At 42.6% G+C, this 25814-nt stretch overlaps 1 protein-coding gene across 3 annotated transcripts in view; it reads right to left on the bottom strand.

The window, feature by feature from the left end:
- The window catches only part of stau2 (staufen double-stranded RNA binding protein 2), an 81480-nt gene that overhangs the window by 3652 nt on the left and 52014 nt on the right, over window positions 1-25814 (bottom strand). For 2 of the 3 annotated variants that reach the window (XM_051410314.1, XM_051410315.1), the window contains exon 13: window positions 21364-21477. The exons of the other annotated variant lie outside the window; for it this stretch is intronic. In XM_051410314.1, coding sequence (XP_051266274.1) covers window positions 21364-21477 — 114 coding nt within the window. The remainder of the gene's footprint in view (window positions 1-21363; window positions 21478-25814) is intronic. 3 annotated transcript variants of the gene reach the window in all.

The raw sequence follows: 25814 nt of genomic DNA, 5'->3' as shown, positions 1-25814 counted from the left end.
CAGAGACTCAGAAATCAACTGGAGCCCCTCTAAGTCTGTAACAGACAATTTATGGTGCAATGTGTTTTTTTTTCTCTGTGAAGATCTGACAGCCAGTGAGATTTAGAGCTGGAATATACTTGCAGAGATTTAAGGTGACAACCCTGTAGAACATGACAGCTGAAGGAATGTTTTCACAATTACACTGTTAATAATCATAAATCATATCAGGGGACTCTTGATATAACTGTTTAACCATCTCACATTGACCAGTATTGTACATATACAGAAGCAGAAATAGTGATTAAGATTAGAGGGGAAACCTAATGCAGCCAGATCAATCTAGGACACATGATCAGGTCACACCTGATAAACAACATGGATGGATCAATCTCCATTTTCTCTGGTGACCAATAAATTGTAATCACAACCAACTTCCCCATGATTACCTCGTTTGTTGCATTTCATCAGTTTGGGACCTTTCTCTCCCAGAGTCAATAGCCAGAGCCCATCTGTTGGAGGTTGTGGGGGGTGGGACTAGAGATAAACAGCCATAAATCAGGGGCTTGACGGTGGCAGCACTGCTGATATACGGCAGGCAAGCATGAGGGCCGTGGCAGCCAATCCTTGGGCCCAGAAGCTCTGCGAAGGACACACAGTCTAAGACAAATACTGGGCCTATCTGTGGGAATGGCAGCCAGTGAAATCATTATTATTCTAATGAGATAAGTTGGCCATCGTTAGAAGCAGCCGCTACACTGATGCATCAACACCAGAAGAGTATGTTTAGTCTGAGGCCATGACACGCAAGGTGGAGGTGTTCCATCTCTGTCATGGAACAAAGAGAGAGTAAGGAGTGGGTGAGGAGACACTGTGCAGAGTGGAGTCATTAATAAATGAGAAAGGAATGAAAATGGCGGAGGCTTTAGAAATTGATTCTTAAAACATTGATTCTTAACTGGCCACTAAGAGCTTTCACACCTCTGAGGGCTGGGTTAAGCTAGAAATGAACTGATTTGTTCTGCGTGTCATCTTACCATATCTCGAGGCGGGTGTTAATAGCGGTTTCGAACAGCCACACTTGAAGGTGGTGTGATCTCCATAAATCTAGCCAGTCGCTGCTTGAAGTGGGTGTAAATGTTGGATTCAGAAAGTTACAGACATTGTCGAACACAGAAAGGTGTTTTTTTATGGGGTTTCTGAGGCAAGACAAGCACTCACTCATGGAGTATAATGGCAGCTTTAAGCCATGTTTTCTACTACTACTAGTCACTGGGTAAAGTCATTTTATTACTATTATTATGACTAGTAAGTAACGTGTGCTGCCCAACACTGCCCATGACAGTATGCCCATATCACTGCAGCCCCTTGAATTTGCTATGGTAACAAGTACTGAAGTCACCCTCATCACTCCCTCTTCACCTATCCTGTCCTCGCCCCAACTTTAGATAACAAACCAGCACAGCGCCATCAATCCAAGACTGGGAGCCAACCTGAAGCGCCCCTCTGCAACTTAACACATGGGCTCATTCATCTATCTACCTAGCTGTCCCCAGTTCAAAGGCTTGGACAAATATCGGTCAAATGTGACGGCGTCTGAGGAGCATCTGCGACCGTGGCCCAGCTCCTGATGTGGAGTGACAAGGGCGGCTCATTTTTCTGGGCCTGCTGTGCTCTTAATGGCTTCCCTGACAGAGGCTTCGCTTCCATCAGCGTTAGTCAAACAAAGGCCCAGTCCCCCAAGGAGTCCTTGGCATCAGCCTGATGGATCTGATGGATCGTTGGATCACACAAGACCCTGACAAATCAGACCCCTGTGTCAGCTCTGACTGCTAGACTACTGTGTTCTAGGGAAGCAATGAAGACATTTTGGGGAATAGGAGGCTGGCTGAAGAGAAAAGGTATAAAATAGAATGTGGGGAAGAGGCAGGAGAAGGTAAGGCTGGAAAAGGAGCAGAAAGAAATAGTGAGAAGAGAGAAAGGGAGGCTTCAATCCTTCGATTTCCATCACTTCACCCTATGGCCTTTAGCAGCCATCAAAGACCTCAGGGAGGTCCTAATGAGGTGAAGACCATCAGCATATCATTCAGTCTCACATACTTGCATCTCTTTCTCCCCTCCTACTCTGAATCTTCAGAGTAGAAGAAGAAAGGGAAACATTAGCCTAGTTTGCATGTTCTCTTGGCTTTATCAGATCAGATGCTGCCTCTGCTCTGCTGGAGGCCAGATGAAAGCACAGACACCAGCTTAAGGTTTAACCCAATGACCTAGTCTCAGTAGTACAGTGTGGTATTTCACTCTTTACCAAGCAGATCTAGATTCCCAGGGCTTTCTCTGGCTCTCTACAGTCCAGCTGGACTACTCGAACCCTTTCTCTTAAGTCCAGGCCAAGGGCATCAATGGCAGCCTCCCATTTTTTTCCTTTGATCACACGTCATTGTTTAAGTCATGTGTTAAGGATGTCCACATTATCCACAGGAGCAAGAGGCTGGAGAGAGGGAATGCTTGTTCTCTTACTCAGACATATGAACACAGAACTATAAAACTAACCCTTAGCAACTCTGCAGGTGCACTAAAATAGATGCATGTGAGTGTGTATACAAAAATGAAACAAAAAAGTTGCAGATATACAATTTTAAAACTCAGTGTGGTGTCATGCAGGCTTATTCTCCCTGCACAGTCAGTAGACACTGTTGTTGGATGGACATGACGATGCCTTTGTCATAGCTAAAAACTGAAATCTTTCATGAGCTTTTGCAAACATTTAATACTTTATGTTTAACATTAGTCATTATTATGGCTAGAAAGTGGAGCATTGCATCATTTACATGAACAATATTAGACGCACTTCCCCACTTCTACCAAGTACCACTCCACCACCGATACACACAAACCACAGCATTGTTTCACAACCACTTCCATAAAAGTGTCCTCTTAGAACTCGAGACAACGCTGGGTGGATGGACCGTAACCCAAACTGCTCGCTTTTGTTTGCTCAATTGTGTAATCACAATTCACCCTCTCATTCTGCAATAACACGCTGGCTGTCAGGTCTTAATGATGCTAAAAAAGAATCTGATTAACGTTGGGTGGCTGGTTCTGAGCTGCTGCAAAGCGGGGGGACTCAGAACATGAAGGGGATGCAGGACGGCTGCGGATGAGGATGATCTAAGGGACTTCCACTAGACTAAACAATGGCCAGAGTGGATTTCAAACAGGGTGTTTTACAGGGAGGACCTGGGAAGTTGGAAAAATGAGTGCCCTGCTGTCGAAGAAGTTCTGAAGCTGGATATATTGTTCTGGAGAGGGCTTGTTCTGTTTTCAAAAGGCCACATAAAACCATGACAGTGCTCCTTCTTTTTACGCTCACTCCCCAAAGCACAAAGAAATATGAGATACCAGGGAAGAGAAAATCCCAGCCTTCTTTTTGTCCTGTGTTAACCCTGTTGTCACTACCATGCCATTACATCACATCTTTCTCTGATGTTCAATACATTCTTTAAACGTTATCTATCGCAGATTTTCTCTTCTTTTTTCCTTCTGTCATCTACTCTCGAGCTTCTTCTCATCCCTTGGCCTTAGTTTCCTCTAAATTCTTGTATTTTCGTTCTACCCACATCAAAACCCTGGACAGGGATCACTGGAACATTCCTGGATAGCTCGTGGAGAACACCTGTGTGTGCATGAGTGCTGCCAGTGTATGCGCCCATTTGTTAATGCGGTGTGATATGTACATGGATTCTTGAGTAACTACAGAGAAAATGTATTCAGATCCTCTCACCAAATATCTTCCTCACTCTCTCTCCAGATTTCACATCCTCATCCACATCAGAGGGATTAATAAAAGAGGCAGTGTGTGCCTGGCAGTGGCCTAGCTGTAGCCTGACATGACGTTCATTCTTTTCAAGTGGCACTTCATATGCGCCACTTCACTTCTTGCGAAGCAGTGTAGCAACTGTGAATGTTGCTAAATAGCTAAATAAACTTCTCTATGAGGAAATATATTTGATTTCTGCATACTTCTCAGTTATGTGCGCATGCCGCCACATTATAGTGATCAGAATTCCTACAGTGGATAGTGTGTGTATTCTTTTGTGTGTCTCCCAGACCTGAGATGAGAACTGAAGCCTGGCTTAGCGGGTAACAGCCACGGGGATCCCCAGGGGAGCAAGCCTTTGCTGACATGGGAAGCCATAAATAAAGACCCAGGGCGCAGCGCTATGTCATGCGTCATTTGGGCCGGAGAGGCCTCCTTTTCCCCTCCCATCACCAAGCTGCTGAGGATGGCACCTCCTAGGGCGTAATACAAAACATATGGGCAGAGGGCGAGAGGCAGAAGCACCTCAGCATACCATACTTCTGCCTTGTCAGCAAAGCTTCTCGGAGGAAAAGCAGATACAGCCTAAAGGCCAGGACACACCAACCCGATCGCCGACCGTCGGCAGAAAAGCAGTTGGACTGATCAGTCGGCTCCCATCTCCCCGAGTCGGTCAAAAAAGTGCCTCCGAACACACCAAACCGACGCCGTCTGGAGCGTACATTCTGCGTGTGCGCGAGGCGTAATACGTCCCCATAACAGCAGGCGGCGCTAATCTGTGTTGTCGCCCCAAAAGAAAATGAACACACCGAACCGACTCGAGTCACCGACCTCGCCCGACTGTCCGATGACGTCCAACGGCCGATAATCGGTTTGGTGTGTCCGGGCCTTAAGGCGGCCTATATGATACAATGTGCTAGTATGCCGCAATCAAACTTTGTCAAGACACGGTAACTTAATCACTAAGCTTTTTTTTTAATGTTATAACATCACATCATAATTACAAGATACAGCAATAAACCACTGAGCAACTGGTAACACTATTTAACATTTATAACCAGCATGCAAGCAATGAATATAATTTATTCAACACTATAATGTAGCTGTAAGCAGAAATAAGAACATTCTTAGTTTTAATTAGTAAATTTGCCAATTTTTAAAACCACTTGTGAATGATTTGTATTATTGATATATTATAACTGACTGAAAATAAATAAATTAAACACATTACATTATAAACAAATAGGGGAGGAGGTTAAAACTAAGTGTTACTGTTTAATATAGATTTTCTTAAAGATCGATAACATTGAGCTGTATTGTTTTGCTGCTGTATCTAAGCCTTCACACCATAAAGCAATATAGTTCAAGAGTGACTGGACAAAAGGACACATTCCTTAACAGAGAACAGAAAGTATGATACTTTCCCTTTTTCATCACGGATGGAAACTATGACACATTTTCATTGGAAAAAGAACTGGCCACCAGCAGGAAGTTACGCAAGGGAGCCTAAATTTGTCTATCCTCAATATTGCTAACTTCTTCCAAGGTTGCTGATGAATCAATGACTAAATATAGCATGAGATGAAATATACAGTAGGGCATGAAGAATGTATTAGTGATGGGACTTCTGCCTGTGAAGATATTGGGTAAGAAGAAAAAAACAGCCTCAAGGCCAGTGACGCATCAACATGACCACTGACTAAGCTGAATTGCTTGCCAAAAGGAAAGGCCCTTGAATTCTCATGGACAAACAACCTGTACACAGTCACAACCTGGGTGATAAGACACAGTCTGGGTGAATTATTCCTTTGTGACTCGTCCAAGGAACTGCAATATTTAATTCATAATTTTTGCTTTGTTGTGTAGATGACATAGACAGAAAATAATGTTGCTTAACCAATATTACTGTGTCTATAAGGCATCCAACGGCTTGCAGACGCTTCACAATTATGGGGATGTCGAGGAGATCATCAACTGCTGCACTGAAGATGAACTTCCTAGGCTGAGGCTGTATTCACACCAAATCAGGCATCAAATTATCAAATGAGCAAAAAAATGTTCAAACACCATAAACTTTTACAGAAATGCAACCTGGTGTTGTGCTGCGGTTGCCGAGAGAGGGAGCAGTGGTGGTCAAGCGAGCTAAAGTGCGAATGAGGAGAGGGAGCAGCGGAAGTGAGAAAGCCACTGAATAAATCATTATTTTCTGAATTACCGTGCCCACACGCCCAAACAACCCTGCAAGAAGGCTGCAACGCCTGATTTGATATGAATACGGCCTAATAGCATCCTCTTAGGACCGTCTCCATCAGGTTTCTCCATCGGGTTTCCCCCTGTTACGTCACCTCATCTCCACCTGCAAAGATCCACCTTTCTATACCGGCGGGAGAAGCTTCTATAATCCTGAACAATTGGACTCAAATTGCCCTTGGGAGGTACAAAAAACTGTGGGAAGAAAAGCCACCCTCCAGGCACTCGCTCTCTTATCAGTGGAGAGATAGTGATCGGCCTCAAGGGGCGTCCTATTTTTCTCTTTTTTGCTCCCTTTCCTTTCCACTTTTCTCTTTGTGTCAAAGTTCGACCATACGATCCTTTTAACTGCTCTTTTCCTGCCAATTTTCATTGTGAATCCAAAATGACATAGTCACACTCTTTGCTTGGTGATGAAGTGCATAGCCATGTCAAGAGTGGGCAGTGGTACAAGCAGGGGTTGGGTGGGAGATGTGCCACACAACCAGAGATAAAGACATGGTCTATCTGCAGCATAGAGGTATGGGCAGCACACACTAGTGGTACGATCCATGGTCTTAATCACTTCCCCCCCATTTGCATAGATTATAAACTTAGTAAAGATACTGCAGTGAGCCATATCAATCACTAGTGAGGATATCAGCCTGGATGTCAAAGGCTGTTATCAGCCCTTCCGTTCAAATTGGAATCCAATTACTTCTGCATTGTTGGGTACGTAATGGAAGCTAAAATACCTTTTGTATTAAAAATGGTTCGAACAAATGAAGAGATGAGTAAGTCTGATGAGTCATCAAAACAGTAACTTCAGACAGAGTAGTTATTAAAACCTCCCCAGAATTTTAGTATGAGTTAAGGTCCGTGGTATGCTAGTGACAAAACAGCCTGCACAACGGGTTGTCGAAAAATGACTGAAGGCAAAAGTGCTTATACCTGCTCTGAACAGCTACACTCAAAGCTATGATAAGAAGCCTGCCATCATAGAAGTGATGTGATAATGGTTCATTGAAATAATTTATAATACACAATTTTGTAGTCTTTCCTCGAAGGCATTCATGGTGTTGCACACACTTGTACTTCTGAAAAAGGGGCAAGAAGTGAAGAATGAAAAAAGGGAGTCTGAGAGAGAAGTTCAAACTCTGCCTATGGTCTCACTTTTGTGCACTGGCAAGTGATTGTGTGAAGTGGTTCCGAATGTTAGTTTGTTGATTCTGGAAAGTGACAAAAATTCTTACATCAGAAAGGTATGAGGGGAGGAGGTTACGCTGTATAGCGACCCGATAAGTTTGAAGCGTACTGACCCCTTTAGACCAACAAAAAAGGTGACAAGGTTTACAGAGGAGACTTACAGGTGTTGAAAGGCAAAAAAGAGGAACCTGGGGATGTGGTATATGGAAGGGTTAAGATAAAGGGTGAAGGGAGAGGGACTAAGTGTCTCACTGTGACAGCCTCCAGCTGCATGCAATAATCCCCAACTCTCTATCACAAGCCCTTTATATTTTCTTGTCAGAGACGGCAGTGTGTATGAGAGAGTGGATGTCTGGTGGACAAGGACATCCGGTAACAAGAGAGGACGCGCAGTCAGACGGCGTTTTACGCCTTCTTCCTCTTGTCTCGTCCTTCTTGTAGCTCCCTCAGCTCCTTTCTACACGCCCGTAAAACCTGTTGCTGTGTTTTATAATTTGCTATGGATCCCCACAAGGACTGTGACTGTTTCTCATTACCCAGCATGGGCCTATAAGATGTGTATGGACATTTTGTCTTATACCTAAATCCCAAGAAATACTGAGTTGGCCTGCAATGCAATGTGTGATGGGGGTTGACTGAGACCTATCATGCCTAAGGGAGCCCCGAAAGTGTTATAAAAACCCCACTATGTTCCTATGGCAACTGGCAGTGTGTACTCCAGAGACAGATTATGTATAAGGCATGTTTACTCAAAACAATAAATTCCAGTATGCTTATATCAAGAGGCAGGCCTTGCTGGCTAAGGCTCCTCCAACCAACTAGTTCTCTGATGAATAGGTCCAGGGGCCACGCTAACTAGCCAAAGATGGAGCGTGATGGGGGAAAAAAACATAATGTAATGCACACTGAAAACACATGTCTTTTAAAAAATGTTAGCATAATGCCATTACAGGGTTAGTTCAAAGCTGACAGGCCTGTCACAAAATGTTCATCAACAAGAAGAACCAATTTCAACAGGAACAAAGCCATGTTATGCATTCAGGCTGCAAACACACAGATTGCCTGACGTGATGAGCAAACATAAACTGACGTAGGCATGGAGGATAATAGCAGGATGACATGATCTTCTCCAAAGCTGGATAGAAAATGAAATGAAATAAGTGATGTTTGCCAAAGTTTCAGCCAGATAAGGTACCTTAGTATATATATATATATATATATATATATATATATATATATATATATATATATATATATATTAGTATATCGAACAGGATTAAAATTTTATGATTGGAACTGATTGAGTTTTCCTGTAGTAGCACAGTACAGAGGCTATAACCCATTATTTGTCACTAATGCTGTGATTGTATCCATTAAAGGAGAGTGAGCACTTAATCCTCTGTGGTCGAGTTTTTACGAGCCCCCTCACACTTTTTTACAGCATGGCAAACAGACAGTAAACACCAGGAAGGCGCTGCGCTTTAACACGTGATTAAGACACAGCTAATTAGATTGCGGACAGTAAAACTGTGAAGGGAATTGTAAAAGAGGGAGCAGAGACAGGCCTGAGCGAGAGATCAGGTACAACCAACCGACGTCTAAGTCAGGACACCACAGGCCACTGACAAATGACTAAGCTAGGGTTTCTCATTTCTGCTGCCTTCTTAGTGGTGAAAATGTAAATAGCAGACTTTCTATGGTAAAAAGAAAAGACCCCCTCACAGACAAGCCCCCCATGACCAACATCCATCCATCCCTCCATTCTTCTCCTCCCTCTCCTCCTATGCAGTGGTTGGTCCCATGAAACAGGGGTCAGGGTACTAATGGAGGACCTCATGGCCTTGTATGCCTCTGGAAACAACCCCCCCGACTCCCTGCTCTCTTATAAATCAAGCAGGCTTCATTGAGAGTGGCAGAGTCCTCTGATGTCCCAGCCATGTCTCATTTCAAAGTCCTCCTGAAGGCTCACACGGTTCCACGTTTACTCACTGGGCACAAGGGAGATGTGTAGGGAGGGGGGGACAACTCGAAGAGAGAAAGACAGACAGAAATGGAGAGAAAAGGAACAAGAATGAGTTTGGGTTAAGTGAGAGGTAGAGGGAAATTAGGAATAGAGAAGATGTCCCAGAGGAAAAGGGGGCCTCTAAAACAAATGTTTATTTAGTAACTATGCTGCATTAGACCTCTCACTTGAAAGAATGTACAATAAATCAAACCATTTTGGGAAAGTCATTACAGCATCACTCTAACACAATGTGCATGTGGGCACATGTTAAAGTAGAGGAGATTAAATCCCTTCCTCTGTTGCACATGTACAGTTCACAGAGCACCTATAAAGTGCAATCAAAACATAATTCCCCTCTCTTCATGGTAAATTGAGGTGTGCGTTCTACAGAGGGATAAATGATCGTTGAGATAATGACGTTCTGTGGTTTCCTTTAGTCTATGCATCCATAGCAGATGAGTTACATATGGATTTAAAATTAATGGTTTCCTGACTACAAGTTTCGTTGTTACATATACAGTCTTTCTACACCTCATCCGAATGACGCTGAGAGTACCTAATCAAAACCAGTAACATATACAGACACTCTTGGGGCATATGAAGGGAAGAGAAAACAATACATTTCTGTGCAATGAATATAATTTTGAAAAAAGACAAAGGATAATGCAAAGAGAGTATCAGGGATCCTTAAATGGAACCCTGAGGGACACCCCAAGTCATTATTATGTTAAACTATTGGTATTTTGGGAAATATTCTATTTCTTGCTGAGAGGTAAGATTAGAAATTTATGCAACACCCACATCTGTGTGATAAATATGTAGCTGGAGCCAGTCACTGGTTAGTTTAGCACAAAGAATGGATTTGTCCAAAAGTAACAAAATCTGCCCACTTGTTTGTTTAATCCATCCAAAAAAACAGTTTCTGGAAAAGGGTCTAACAATTAAATTCAGATTAAAAAACATCCACACAGTGCATCTTGGAGTACATTGCAGTGCAATTTGTCATATCACAAGATCATATTCGGGATAAATGCTTGCTAAATCATCACAAGCCTCTTGGCCGGTGATAGCTGTCACACGCAACAGGAGAAAACAGGGCCGCCGCCTTTTGCTTAGATAGCAAAGACATGCACAAGATTAATAAAAAAACGAAGGAAAAAGCACTATACATCTCTTGTTTCACTTGCCACTGCGATTTCTTCCTCTCACATTTAGGTAGTGACAGTGTGGTTGGCTTAATCTCTCCTTATCTCCTTTAAATGCAAAAGGTTGGGCTGAATTTGCATGTAAAACAGAACACAAGCTGTCACTTGTGACTTTATTTACAGAGGAGATTTAAAAGATCATGAAGATACTGTTATGAGTCAGGCAGGCACACACACACACACACACACACACACACACACACACACACACACACACACACACACACACACACACACACACACACACACACACACACACACACACACACACACACACACAGTGTTTACTTAAACCGCAGGAGTGTGTGACACCTTAGTCGTAACTGGTGTTAACCCCCGACGTGGCTGTTGTTTTGAGTGTTTCATAATGTCTGCTGTTTGAGGCCTGAGAATGCGTTAACATCCAGATGAGAGGAAGGTGGTTGTAGTGGGGGGAGGGAGGGGGGCTCAGACAGACAGAAAAACATTCCCCAGTCGCTACGCTCATCTCCATAACTCAGTACGCAGCCACAGAGCACTGATCCTAACGTTGGACATTAACGACCCGACTCCCACCACTGGAAGCGCTGTTACTTGCCAGCGAACAGTAAGGGTCAGTTAGGGCCCAATTCATGACCGCCATTAAAGAAAGGCTCATCTTTTTACCTCATGGTTGTCGTTAGGGTAAAATAAATCACTTGCAGTTATTCTGTATCAGGCAGGAGGAGCCTCGTCTTGTACACCTACGGACCTGTCAGCGAAACCTGAGTGATGGCCTGTAATTTCAGAAAGACGTACCCTAATCATATTGTGTATGATGGAAATCAAAAACAACTTTCACAAACAAATAGCACCTAAGCATCTGGGAGATCTGATTTCAGTAAGTCAGGAAAGCAACAAAAGAGTATAATTACAACCAACAATACAGGTCATTGTGCAGTGTGTGTGTGTTTGTCAATGTACGTATATGTGTGGTTGTTTTTATGCCTGTGAGGTGTGCCTGCAATTACTGTCAGTGTGTGATTTGCTTATGATGATTAATTCTTAGATGTTAACCAAAAGACGTGTGCCACATATCAAGTTAAAGGGCTTTTTATAATCAGGGCTTTTTCTTCAGAGAGTTGCACAATAGATGTTCGATGCGTTGTGCAACTCTCCGAGAGTTGGACATGGCTCAGAGCATCAGTGCTGGTTTGCGGTCCTCGGTTTTATGCATGTCCTGCTATGATGTCACACATTGCTCATATAAAAGGGAATATGCATTAGTGCTCACTTCATATCTTTGAAGCAAAGAAAGAAACTCTCAAAATACAACCTTAACATTCCTCTACTGCAGCATAGTATGTATATCAGGACAATACGATACAATAGGAGGCAGAAAAACAGTTTGCATAATGCTGATTGTGGGACAAAGGAGACATGTTAACCTTTGTGGAGTGAAAACCTAACTGTGTTGATGTTAGAAAAAGGTGTTTTTGCCACAGGTGACATATCTCACACGTTGTCACTGTGAGATGGCAAAGCAGAGGGAAAAGATTTAATACCCAGGCCCTTATCTCTGGAACCTTTTCAGCGAGGCGGACTATCACTCAGTATCAAATGGCATTAAGTTAATGAGCCAAAGACGCTACAAAGAGTGGTAGGTAGCGAATTAGCAGCCTGGCCTGCTTATGCCTCCCATGGGGGTGATGAGTGAAGAGAGGTGTGATTGGTTTAGAGACCTTTATCCACACCAAATTTGTGTGTGTGGGAAATCACACACACAGACTGACAGCAGTGGAGGTTGCAAGGCCACTGCCAAAACATCTTGCTCCTCTTAGCATAGAGGCGATAATGAATCTAACACCTTTGGTTGCCTTTAGGCAATTACCATGGTTTTGACAGGTCTCAGAAACCTACAGGGAGTGAGAACAATTAATTTGTAAACACATAAATATAGAAATAAATTACACTTAAAAGCACACATCACTTCTTTTCACATACTTCCTTCACAAAAACTGGTTATTTTCCAAAAATAAAAAAAGCAATATCTAATATCTTAATCTAAATTGGCAGGCTGTGTAACACTATCTGTCACAATTTTACACACCTCTGACAAGCAGAAAGTTTCGAGTTACTTTCTCGCACATACTTTACAAACACTTGCCAGCAGCCTAGAGCGCAGATGCAGGCATTTGAGTTTTGTTTTAATAAGGGCACAACAGAAGTTATCACCTGTTATCATCTGGTTAGCCAGCGTTTGTAGGTAAATACTGTATCATGTGAGAGAAGCCTGCTTGCACACACGGCACACACAGCGAACATTCTGCATGAAAAGCTGACTCTGCAGGAGGTGTAAGTCACTGTTAATTCATACACATGCAACGTGACACAAGGTCAGCTGCTTTGTTACATGGTGTTCAAGGGTCAAGTCACCAAAATATTTATAATGTATTTCTTACGCTGAACTGATCAGTTTTATTGGGACTACTTTATACCAAAGAAAAAGTCCCCTATGAAAACAGCTGACAGCGTGTTCTGGGGATTATCCTTATCCATAAGGAGTGTTCCCGGAAAGAGATGTTGCTGTTGCATATTTTAATTTTTTTTTATATATATATATATATATATATATATATATATATATATATATATATATATATATACTGTGCTGGAGGGAGCTCTTGAGAAGATGAAATGATCTGCATGTCTATAAAGCGTACTACTAAAAGTAATTAAGAATTTCTTTCTGTTGTATTGTGGGTGAACCGACCCTTAACGTGTTGCAAGAACAATGAGTGTTGAATGAAAGATGGCAATTTAAACCCTTTTTACATAAAAGTGACTCGGGAGCTTATTTAGACAAGAGATATGTTAAATAGTCATCACATTAATGTAAACGTGTGCATGTCTGAAAGGGGCTGTGATGTAACATTACAAAACAGTACAACACAATCCCTGCCAGAGCATCTCATTACAGAGCTGAACATTCACATCTTAGATAACATACATGTCCACTACTTATGGTTTGTTGCTTTCAATCTTTCATATTATGTAAGTAAAGTGAGTGAGTAAGCAAGTAAATAAATAAATAAGACTCGGAGTGTTTGCATGAGCGTGTGTTTACTTCCACACCATGTCAGCCCTTAATAGACATGCTAATGTTCCAAGGGGGCCACTTGGAGCTATCAACACGTCCCCTAATGGGCAAGTTCATGTTTATTCTCTCCCCACTGGTCCACTGCTTCCTCTCGTGTGCAAAGAAAGAAAAGACAGTCACTTCTATCTTGCATTTTCTCATTCTCTGCCCTCATCCATCTCACGTATCCCCACTCAATCAATTTCTCTCCAGTGCTCTCTCTCCCTCTTTCTCTCTCTGAATCGTTTACCCCCTCTTCCTCCTCCTCCATCATTCTTTCACTGCTCCTCTCCTCTCCCGTCACACTCTAATCTCCTGGTCTGAAAGGTGTTTCCTGAGGAGGGCATGCGGGAAGACAGGCGGGAGTGATGGATCGCTCCATGGATGCTTCACTTTGTCCTCTCTCCAGGGCGGGAACCGGGTGGGGTTGGGTAAGGGGAGCAGCAGGGGTCGGGTGGGTCTGACAGGGGGAGTGCTGGGTGAGGTGGTGTTGGGGAGGGAAGCAAGGTACAAGCTCCTTTGAAAGGTGGTGTTGAAGGGGGAGCAGGAGAGGTGTGTGTGACTGTCCCCCCCTCCGGTTCTCTATAGGCCCATTTATAAGCCTGTTCAAGCCTGGTCATTTTGTATAATATGTACAAAGACAGAATGGGGGGGTGAGCAGGCAGGACGGGACACACAGTCGTCACATTAGACACCGACACTTGTGATACAAGTTACGCCTCTTTTGCTTCCGGAAAGCCGACATGCTATCTAAAATCACATACAGGGGCACCATTGTACCAGCATTGTTTGTTTCAATGTAAAAAAGCAAAGCCAGCTTGATGACAACTCTTGTTTACGACAGGATAGCAGGATCTCTGTTTAAAAATTATGATGGGAGTTATTTATAGTGAAGGATGAGAACTCTTGCTGCAAATTCTGATCACAACTGTCTCATTATTGTAATTCAATTTATTTCAATTGAGTTTTTTCCCGAAAAATGCAAACATTTGAAAAACTGCAAAGAAGACAAGTAACTTCTTCGCTGTGCACATAGTTAAGTCGACCAAAGGCTGTGGAAATCGGACATCAATATCAGATAGTAAAGAAGTTGCAGTGTTATTCATAGATCAGAACACTTTGCAAAAATTGTAAAAACTGTAACATTCTGACAGAAATTAAGCCTCACAATACTCCAATACTTCTTTAATGAAGCAGAGAGAGCATGTCAAATGTTTCTGCTCAAATAGAGATTCATGTCCAACTTTTCCAGCCACCAACCACAGCACAAAGGCTCTCACCTTCCCTTGTTCATTTTAGATATAAATCTCTACATAAGGCGCCATCTTTGAGCAGTTCCATGCTACTAAAACAATATTTACTTTGCCTGCTATACATGAATGTATACTGAGACCAGAACAGATCAGTCTGCCATGTTGTTGGTCATTTTAATCTTTAATAATAAACACTTAAGCTCTAAATATTTACAGTAATAGCAACAGGTATGTGATCTAAAGTCGCTGTCCTAAAATAGATCCTCCTGAACTTAGGAAGCATGTGCATCATATTTTCCTGTCAAGTTCCTGAACTTCAGGTCCCATGACGTGAAGGTAGCTTGTGACCTTATCCCCGGTTAATAATTGAATATAAGCTAGTCTATTACGATATTCATTCTCAATTAGATTTGATTTCCCATTACAGTCCCTTTCAATGCCAACTCTCCAATTGACATTCAGTCTTACACTGGTAACGAGTTTAAGCTTACACAATGCTTTGCTGACCATGTCCCCTGAACGCACACAATATCCCAAAAAGTTTTTGTTTGTTTTCCTCCTGTTGGATTGATTTCTGTTAAATGACCTTTGTGCCACTGTTTGCGTCTGTAGCAGCATTTACATTTCCACATATGACCCATTTCCATGTAGCTGAGGCCTTTTCGGACTTGCTCAGTTCATAGAAGCAACAGATGTACGCTCCTGCAGGACAAAGTTTTGGATCATTACACTCAGCTGTGACTATATATTAGCCAAATATGCATCATGCTGTTTCAAGCCATATGCATGTTACGTCTTGACCTACATTTTCAGGTCTGCGATGTAAACTTAAGAATGCCTGCTCCATATTTGCTGAAAAGGCCTTCAGGCCATGTCAATGCAGATTAGGTCCCACTCCCCTGTTTTCTCCACATACAGTGATTTAGGATACGTCCAGGTGCTGTGTTTGGTTACACAACACTGGCGCATAAAGAGGAGACAGACAAGACAGATAAGAAGGGAGGAGAGGCTGTCCAACAGCTGCCTGCCTGCTTGGGTAACACTCCTGCGGGACCCCCTGAGAGGAGCCCAGCCTTGGGTAACGTCTGTGTCCCAGTCGGGAAGGAAAGACTTCAAACACAAGCCCTGTACAACCTCCACCCCTTCTTGCAGCTCCCTCTCCTGCTGTTCTACTAAGCTCCATGGGGGATCTCTGAAGACCATCCCAGCAGTCACCATGCCATGAATCAGTCCCGTCTATCCTCTTCCTGCCACCATGCTCTCTCTCCTCCCGTCACTCTTTTTTTTCTCCCATTTATACCCATTGTCAACCAGCCAAATGAATGAAGTCAGGAAGAATGTGGGCAAAACGTAAATAAATGTACTCCTCACCACTGCTCCTCATTATCACTCCCCTACAGCTCTGTTCCTTCATCCTTTGTTTCCTCAACGCAACTCTGCTGGCAGCAAAAATCCACATACCAGGGACAAGGTCGGATGCCCAATTAATTTTCGCTGTCCAATGTCCAATGTTTTGTTTCTCTAGGGAGGATTGGGTAACCTGATGGCATGGTTATCTTTGTGTGTTTGTGAAACTGGTATAAGATAACATACACAGTAAAGAGAGCACGCATGTGACCAAATGGTGTTTTGGTAAGGTAATGTCAGCCTTGTGAAAGGGGGGTAATTATAGCACTATCTCAGTAAATGAAGTCTGTTCATAGACAGGCTATGGAAAACCTAACCTTTCCTTTGCTAGATTACAAACCACAAAGAGAGGAGAGAAAAAGCACATTTCCAGGGACACCCGAGAGACCTGGTAGGCCTGGGACAATTCACACGAAATAAATCCAGTAGAAAAATCCCCAAAAAAGTAGGCCTCATTACCTGAAGCCATGTCTAAAACACATTTTAATCCTGATACACTATGTTCAACATGTCACATCAAATCATCCAAAATGTGCTCTTGCTGCAGGAAACCCAAGCAGCCACAGCTGACAATCTGGGAGACAGGGCCCCCAGGACCTGTGGTGGCTCAGCTGAGGACATTACTGCACGCAAAGCAATTCCACACACACACACGCACACAAACGCATACAGAGTCTGGTGGCAGACAACAGTCACCCTGTCATCTTCGATTGTGGGCCGCTCATGTTGGACCAGCGACACCTCACACACAGCTCAGTGGGCCTCGGCCCCCCTGGTGTCCCGCTGCCGCCACAGAGGGACTGCCAGAGAGTTACTTCAGCTCTGCAGAACAAACACAGAAATCTGCCTGTCTAAAAAGCATGCAGTCCTGTCATGAAAAATTCAAAATATATCCCAGTGCGATGGGCTTTAATTTGGTGCTGTAACTCACAGATCGATTGATTGAGTACAGATTCAACTGAGCAAAACTGATACGACCTTGAGAGAATTTGAGCAAGGCTGGCAGTTTGCAGTCACAGAGCGACTCGTGGTTGTAAGTTCTACTGCGCTGCAGAGGTCACCTAAAGATAAACCTAAAGCTGAGTATGGGAATTGAGAAAATTAGACAAGCTTTAAATATACAAAATGTGTCAGTGTTTTCACAGTGCATTTGTTTAGTCAAATAGCTGTTGCTGTATTTTTATTTTTACTTCTCATGTATTAGGTTTAAGAAATTATTTACACTGTAAGCAAAAACGGAAACCATCAACAGAAATCATTTAGAGCTCAAATGGAGAACATGTTGACAAACATATTTGACTCCAGGCGAGTGTCAGCAAGCCTAGCAGCCCACGGGCCCACATGTGTTTGGCAGATGGCACAGAGTAGATGGCACATAAGGTCAGAAAGAGCACTCAGCTGTATATCTCTCACACATACAGGCCCTCCAGGAATGTCTACACAAGGCCAAGGATTATGGCAACTAAGCACTGGGGTTTGTGTTTATGTGGAGGTGCTTCTGTGTGTGTGTGTGTGTGTGTGTGTGTGTGTGTGTGTGTGTGTGTGTGTGTGTGTGTGTGTGTGTGTTTGCGCTTGTTGATAAAGAGCAGACCATTGTAAAAATTAAACCGACACCTCTAACACCTCTGCTCTCGATCATTAATGTTTACTTTACTTTATACAAGGATACCGAGGTTTTATTCTCAGATCACCAACCCTGCACCTCTAACAGATTATTAAATCTCTTTCACATAACACACACAGCTCATTATCTATGTCCAAACTCACTGGTAACATTATTGAACACGCATGTACACAAAACAGCATGTGGCTGACGACATTAGCTGGGAGCATGACCCGGTGTACCACGAGCCGGTAGTTCGAATGCTAATGTTCACTAAGCGGAAATGTACACATAGCTAAATTAAAATGCTACTTCTTACGTAGAAATGAGCTGTTACTCAATATTTACAAATACAAACTCCCAGGTGAAACGAAGCTAATGGAACCAACTTACAAAATAACATTAGCTTGCTAATGTGTTGCCCATTAAGAGTGAAAGAAGTAATAATAAATATGGTTGATAATGCTATTTAATAATGATGTGAATTAGGAAAATAATATAATACACCTAAAATAATCGATAATCAAAAATATATTATATTTCTCCATATATCCATGTTTAAATAAAATAAATTACTGAAACTGTTATTTTTTTTAAAGCTATGCTACAGTTTGACACTAGCAGCTGACTGCTTTTGATTGGACAACCTTATATATCCTGTCAATGTGGACAACGCTACATATGTTTTCTAGCAACTGATATACTAATGTCCTTAATAGTTAAGGCACTTCTTAAGTTTTAATGGTGCACCTCAATTTAGCAAATCACTAGCTTGAAACTTACTAAGTTTACACAACTTTTTTGGGATGATTTTAAGTTTTGCCAGCTGAGAGACAGGAAACAGGCTAGAGAGGCGTATGACATGCAACAGAGGTCGAGCTGTGAAATGACTTAATAATGGATAATGGAACAAACGGCTAGTGGGCAGAAAAAGAGAGAGGGGCACATGGGGGTGGGACGGACGCATATTCCTTGAGTTTTAAACCAGAACAACAAACTTTTGGTCACAAAATGCAGACTGTCCCTTTACGCATTATTTATATTAAACATGTTTACCATTATTACTACTGCTATTGTTCTACAGTGAGATGATTAACTGAACAGATTACATGCTTTCTTTATCTGTAACAAAAAGTAAGTCGCCTCACGTGCTCTTTCTTCAAGTCGCTGTTTTATACTCATTTGGGGGCTGATTAAGTGTGATAAGCAAGAGCGGACATATTTTTATTTCTGATTTACGGTACATGTTTCGATTATACCTCTGACACCAAAACAATTCCTATTTTGTAAAGACTTCCCTGTGTTGATAAAAATAATAATAATTCAATAATACGAAATATATTATCGTCAAAGATGACACAAATGTTTATTTGTCATGTTTGCAAACTGTAAATCAACCTACCAAGTTTCTAACAGTAATAAATTAATCCACATTTTGTTTACTTTTCATCAAGTGCTGTTTTACCTACTGCAATTTCCTCAGCTATTCATGCATAACTGCAGCCCATATCCCACACATCTTTCCTTCATACATCATGGGCAGAGAGGTGCAGAGAGGATTTCCTTTGGCTGTTGATCTTTATCAACTCCTCTGGTCTACATGACATAAACCTCCATAACAGTGCTGATAACACAGCAGGAAATTCCCATGTAGACTAAAACACAGCGGAGCCTCTGCACATTACTGTGCACAGCAACAAAGAAATGCTCCAGGAAAGGCTTTTATCACCTCTTAGTCAAGAGATTCCCTGCTCCATTTCATCAGATTTACAATGTCTAATTACACAGATAAGTGTTAGTGGTTTGTGTTGGTGTGTGCACGGGTGCCAAGGCCAACACGTGGCACAGGAAACATGTGGATCTCTGGTGAGCTATTAATTGGAAACTGAGATACGCCGGATCGATCTGAATATGTGCAACAGGAAGTCTGAGATTCAACCAAACCAATTCTATTTACTTACAGGTAATTCTACAACCTTATTATGAACAACAGGCCCATCCTCACAGCTGCCAGTGTCCGTACAACATCACAGACCCAAAGTGTGACGCCTTCAGCCCCACTTTGTTCAACAAGTGTTGGGGTTTGGGGGGCTGCTGAGGGTGACCCCTTATTGTTACGTGCTCCCTTTGTGGTCGCACTCCTCACTGTACTGAGAAGAGAAAAAGAAAGGCCTTCTCAAACAGTCGGTCATGCCCCAGTGCTCCTGGCAACAACAGGTCCCAAGGACGCAGACCTGCCTGGCCTATATTGGCTTGGCTCTCAGTTAGCGGTGGCGGCACTAGCCCCCTGTCAGCTGTCCCATTCAGGGCCCGGGTTGGCCCTTTATTAAAGCTTTGAAGACCGCTGAATAAAGGGGCGTCCTATGTTTAGATGATAGAATGTAAGCAACTGGTTTTCTGCTTGGGCAACACAAGACAAAGCCTCCTTCTGAACACGGGGAGTATGTGAGAGAGTGTGATTGAGAAAACTACAGAGGGAGGGAGAGAGGAAGAGGGGTAACGCCACAAGTTGTGGAGGTAATCTTTCAGATATCAGGATGGGGAATACTTTGATGGATTGAAAAGCACAGAGAAGTGGCGGCTGCGTGTTGGTGGAACAGAGGCTTGTCAAGGATAAATACAACCATTGGTTATTATCACAGGTGGTTCTGATGCCCCAATGATTAATACCAAGGAGCCAAGGCTTCTCTCTTAATTAAAGGATGAGAGCCCTGCCAACACCTCCTAAAAGTATGCCCTATATACTACATTATATATGCTACACTTCACTGAACCAGGGTAAGCAGAACCTGCAGAGTAAAGCTCGGCTGATATTATCAGCCATTATTGGGTTGTCATAGACATATTGGCATTGCTATATACTGTATACTGGGAAAAATGCATCAAACGTCAGCATAAATCGGACATCAGACAATAACTGTTTTGAGATTTGTATCAATAAAAGTATTGGCCTCAAAAATCCAGTATTGATTGGACTTTACTAAAGAGATTAATAGATATTTATGATTAGTAGACAAGAAGGATTCCTATTTACTTAAGTATTTGGGCAATGCAGAGCAAAATAGTATGAAGTGTTTGCAACCAGCTACAGGCAACAAGCAATCAAACTGCTCATACCTGTATATCTGGTGATTTTCAGATAGGCACTGCTATGACCAGCTAATGCTAAAACCATCTCACTGAAATCACTCAATTGTTGTAACCTCACTGTTTGATGTCCACTTTGATCTATAATATTTTATATTTATGTACCATTTTCTACCAGCAACAGTGCTTTTAACAGGTGTGACACTCAATCCTCCCTCCACATGTGTACACACACACACACACACACACACACACACACACACACACACACACACACACACACAGACACACACACACACACACACACACAGACACACACACACACACACACACACACACACACACACACACACACACACACACACGACACACAACACACACACACACACACACAGACACACACACACACACACACACACACACACACACACACACACACACACACACACACACACACACACACACACACACACACCTGGTCATGGCTGGCTTGGAGGGTGCTCCCGGTGCCGTGGAAAGTCATTTGCACAGGGGAGAGGGTCAGATAGGTCACAAAATCCTTACCACTCTGCGCATCACTGTACTGCACCTGGAAGAGAGGGCAAAGGTAGGCAAACTGAGTTACTCCAAAAGTAAATACAGGAAAAGATCAGTCAAAGCACAAAAGACAAGCCCACTGAAACATCTCAAGTTTTCAGTGGGAAGTGGTTGGCTTGAGAGTAAATCTTGCATGTCTAATTGCCACCACAGAGCATTTGTGGACGATTACCCCACACCATACAGAGATGGCAACGGAGGGGAATGAATGTAAGGATGTGTATGTGCAAGTGAAGGGGGGCATCCGAGGGGGTGGTGATGACATCACTGGCGACCCCTCATCATTGAGAGGTTAACTCTGCAGGCATTCCTAAATGCTGTGCAATCAGGACTGTTATGACATGATGCTCTTCTGGGACAGCCTGCTCCTGAGATCCAAGGGCTTTTGGTAATACTGCCTGCTTGTCTGCCCTACTTCTCACTGGTTCTCACTCGGCGCACATGTGTGTATTTGCATGTGTATGTCTGTGTACGTGCGCATGTGTTTGTCTGGCCTACTTATGCCAAGGGCAGCTGCAGCCATCTTCATAAATGGCACAAATAACTTGGAGAACTGAAGAAAAAAAAAAGAGAGAGAAATATCTGACTGATGCAGAGAGACAAAGAAGAGAAGGAACGAGAGAGAACATCACTGATTGGAAATGGTTTTACACTTCAGTGAGCAAACAAAAGAAGTAAGCTAGCAGGTATGAAACAATATAGCTGTGAACATAACAGGCTTCTAGCTATGTCAGTACAAATGGAGTGCACTGAAAACTCACATAAGTCAGATGTAATAAAAAAAGGATAATTCTTGGTTTCTGAGCCATGATGAGTGGAATTTGTTAAAGCCAAACTGAATACCATAATCATGACGCACAAGTCCATTTCAGTTACTTTTGTAGTTCAGCTAATATTATCGAAAGATGTGTCGGAAAAAAGCTTGATGTCAGTATCTACTGAATTTATATACAATGTGGGCGTTGGTTTGTCTCTGTATATTTTTGTTGGCTGAGGAGTTTGAAGTTATTACAATCCTTTAATCAACAGAAAACGTGTGTCACAACACAAAAGAGTGTGTGTGTGTGTGTGTGTGTCTTTTCCTCACTGGATCAAAGTTTCATCTTTCCTACAATTTGCTGGCTATACATGCTGAACTTGTGGAACGCACACGCACGCGGAGCGGCTGTATATGATCTGTGACTGAAAGCTTCCAGAGCGAGGTGTGTACGTCTCTCTGGATGAGTTATGATCATATGTGAAAAAGTGCGTCTGCTCCAGCCGGCCAGACACATGGACGTCTGCCCGTTAAGATGCAGACCCATTATAACATATGCAAACACACGGGAGGTACGAACATGTGCAAGCAGAGATATGCACAAACAATGTGATGTTACGTACAGTACACGAGTAGACGCACACATACATACCGCTGTGCGTGTGCACACACACCTGCTGACGAGATGGGTCCACAGTGATAAATTGTGGAATGCTATCTGTTATGTGTATAAATGATGAATGTAGTAAAGTGAGCCGTGGAAAAAGCCTTCTCTGACAAGTTAATCTCTAATAAATTCTCCAGACTTCAACAATACAGAGAGAGAAAGAAAGAAAGAAAGAAAGGAAGAGGGGTGAAAAAACAGAAGAGGGGGACATTTTAGGGGTAAGAATATAATGGTTCGGTACCAAGAATCCTATTCCAGAAGTTTTAACACGTATAAAAGGAGCTGGAAATACAGCTTCTGCCATAATCTTCTGCATTTAGCCTCAGTGTGAAGATCACAAAGATATGAATCTTTGTGTGTGTGTGTGTGTGTGTGTGTGTGTGTGTGTGTGTGTGTGTGTGTGTGTGTGTGTGTGTGTGTGTGTGTGTGTGTGTGTGTGTGTGTGTGTGTGTCCAGTGTGCTGGTTCCATTTAGGCAGTATAAAGGCCTGTGATGTATGGAGCAATCATGCTGTCTGATCGGCGGGCACTTCGCTCGGTTCATATATTGCGAGCTGTCAGGACTCCAGCCGAGGGTGAGGCCCTTCGATGGCGCTGGAGGAAACAGACGCTCTCTCTCAGGCTCTCATTGTAAAGAGATGTATGCTTGGATATATATCAAATTACTAATAATTTCCAACTTCTCCCATTGTGAGTGTACATGCACACAAGTGTGTATGTTCAGTTGATGGAAACTACCAATTACATCTGGTATCTTTGACCATGAGGGGGCAAAGATCATAACGTCCCTAAAACAAGATAAAGCTTGTGTTATAATAATACAATATATTCTCATTATTAAATAAATTAAGTTATTAAGTATCAGCCATGTCATGACCAAACATTAGGAAATATGCTTTACAAGCCTAACATCCAACGTCAGTGTTTAATGTCGCTTTTTCATTAGCATCCTATTATTGTAATCCTACTGCTGCTTAATGATCCCATTGCTGTTTTGTACAGACAGTCATGGTTCCCAGACGGGGTAAGGCCTAATAAATTTGGTGATCCCCTGACCTCTCCTCCAATGCCACGCCACGGGGCTGACGTTTGTGGTTTTGAGTGGCATATTTCAACAGCTACTTGATGAATTACCATGAAATTTGGTACAGACGTTCATGTTCCCCACTGGATGACCTATAATAATGGTGATCCCTTAACTTTCCCTCTAGCGCCATCATCAGGTCAAAATTTGAATTCAAACTTTGTGTTTAGTGCTAGTTGGCAAATGCTTACATGCTAAACTAAGATGGTGAACATGGCAAACATTATACCTGCTAAAGACCTTTTCAGCATGCTGATGATGGCATTCAGTCCAAAGCACAAGTACAGGCTCACGAGCATGGCTGCTGACTCTTAGCCTTGTTTCCTCATGTGCTTATGCTCATGCGTTTTTCTTTTCTTTTTCCTCATCTTATTCTGTCTGGAAAAACTGCTGTTGTATGCCCATCGACGCTCTGTATGTGATATTGGACTATATAAATAAACATGATTTGCTCTAGCCACCAGCCAAAATCTGCTTAAAACAGCAAATTTGGCAGATCACCAAATGTCCCCAGGAGGTCTTACTTTCTTGGTGGCTTGTTGATAAAATAGTCAAAGTTACTGATTACTTTGGGGATTTTCCATCACCTCCTACCTGCAGGCAGGAAAGAAAGTGGCCAGCATCAAAGAACATTGCATCAACTCTTTTGCGTTGATTTGGCAGAAACAAATAACGAGCATCTCAAAAACAAGCCGTCTATTCTCCCATCCAGACTGTCTGTTTTGAGTGCATGTTTGTATGCGTCTGTGAGTGCACGCATTCTAAAACAGGCCTAACTAATCATCCCAGGGCCCAACTCAGAAAACAGCCTCTAATCCACTTCCTTTAGAGACAAAGAAGCAGGAAAGTTACGCAAGGCCTGCGATTGATCGGCGGCACTAAAGTGGAACGACCTCTGACATTTGGCTTCTAAAGCTGGATGGCTCCTCTTCAAATGCTCCTCTTCATTCGAAGAAACACAATCTTAAAAAAAAGCAAATCACAGTCATAGCGCTCATGCAGACATGCCCGAAAGCATGTTAAGGGCACAAATATGCATGTGCACACCTACAAACCGAAATCCAAACAGACAAGGTGGGGACACACACATAGATGCAAATGTCCATATCATTAGGACTGTGTTACACAATGCTGTCAAGGTAACTGCAAAACAAATACTTATTAGGTATGTTGTCATATTACTCCAGTTAAAACCACAGAACACAAGCACTGCAGGACAAAGAGCTTGATTCCAGACTAAGCCAAGTGCAGGCTGCAGAGTCAAAGAGCACGGAAATAACTTCCATTTTACCAAAATAAACAAGCCTGCTCAGCCGAGGACGCTGTCATTGTTGGTGAGAAGCAATTAGAAGTCTGTGCGGAGCCACTTCAGTGGGGACATCAAGGGTCAAGAGTGTTTTAAGCACACTGCTAATATACCTTTCACTTCTCCGAATGGCAGGAGGTTCAGGGCAAACAAAGCTCCTCAAAAAACTTTGAGAGCACTTTCCCTGAGAGAAGTCTTCAGACAACGAGAGTTCCAAGTTCTGAGGAAACCAATTCATTGAGAACTTGACTGAACAGGGACGGGTGTTAAAATGATAAATCCAAAAGTAATGACAGTCTTAACTGTAGTACAATATGTGCATCCAGATGACTAACCTATTGGAAGAACTGCTACCAATTTTAGTAAATATTGTTAAATAGCCTGAATGCGCCATGGTTACTTGCAACCGTCTTGCAACAATATGTGCATGTAAAAATACTACTAGCATTGCTATCATTATCCACTTGTATAATTATTAGTGTATTACATGTTATTGATAAGAAGTGCCCCTTGTAA

The sequence above is a fragment of the Dicentrarchus labrax genome, unplaced genomic scaffold (genome assembly GCF_905237075.1).
Source record: "Dicentrarchus labrax unplaced genomic scaffold, dlabrax2021, whole genome shotgun sequence".
Taxonomy (NCBI): Eukaryota; Metazoa; Chordata; class Actinopteri; family Moronidae; genus Dicentrarchus; species Dicentrarchus labrax.
This window is presented reverse-complemented; position numbering and strand designations above follow the sequence as displayed.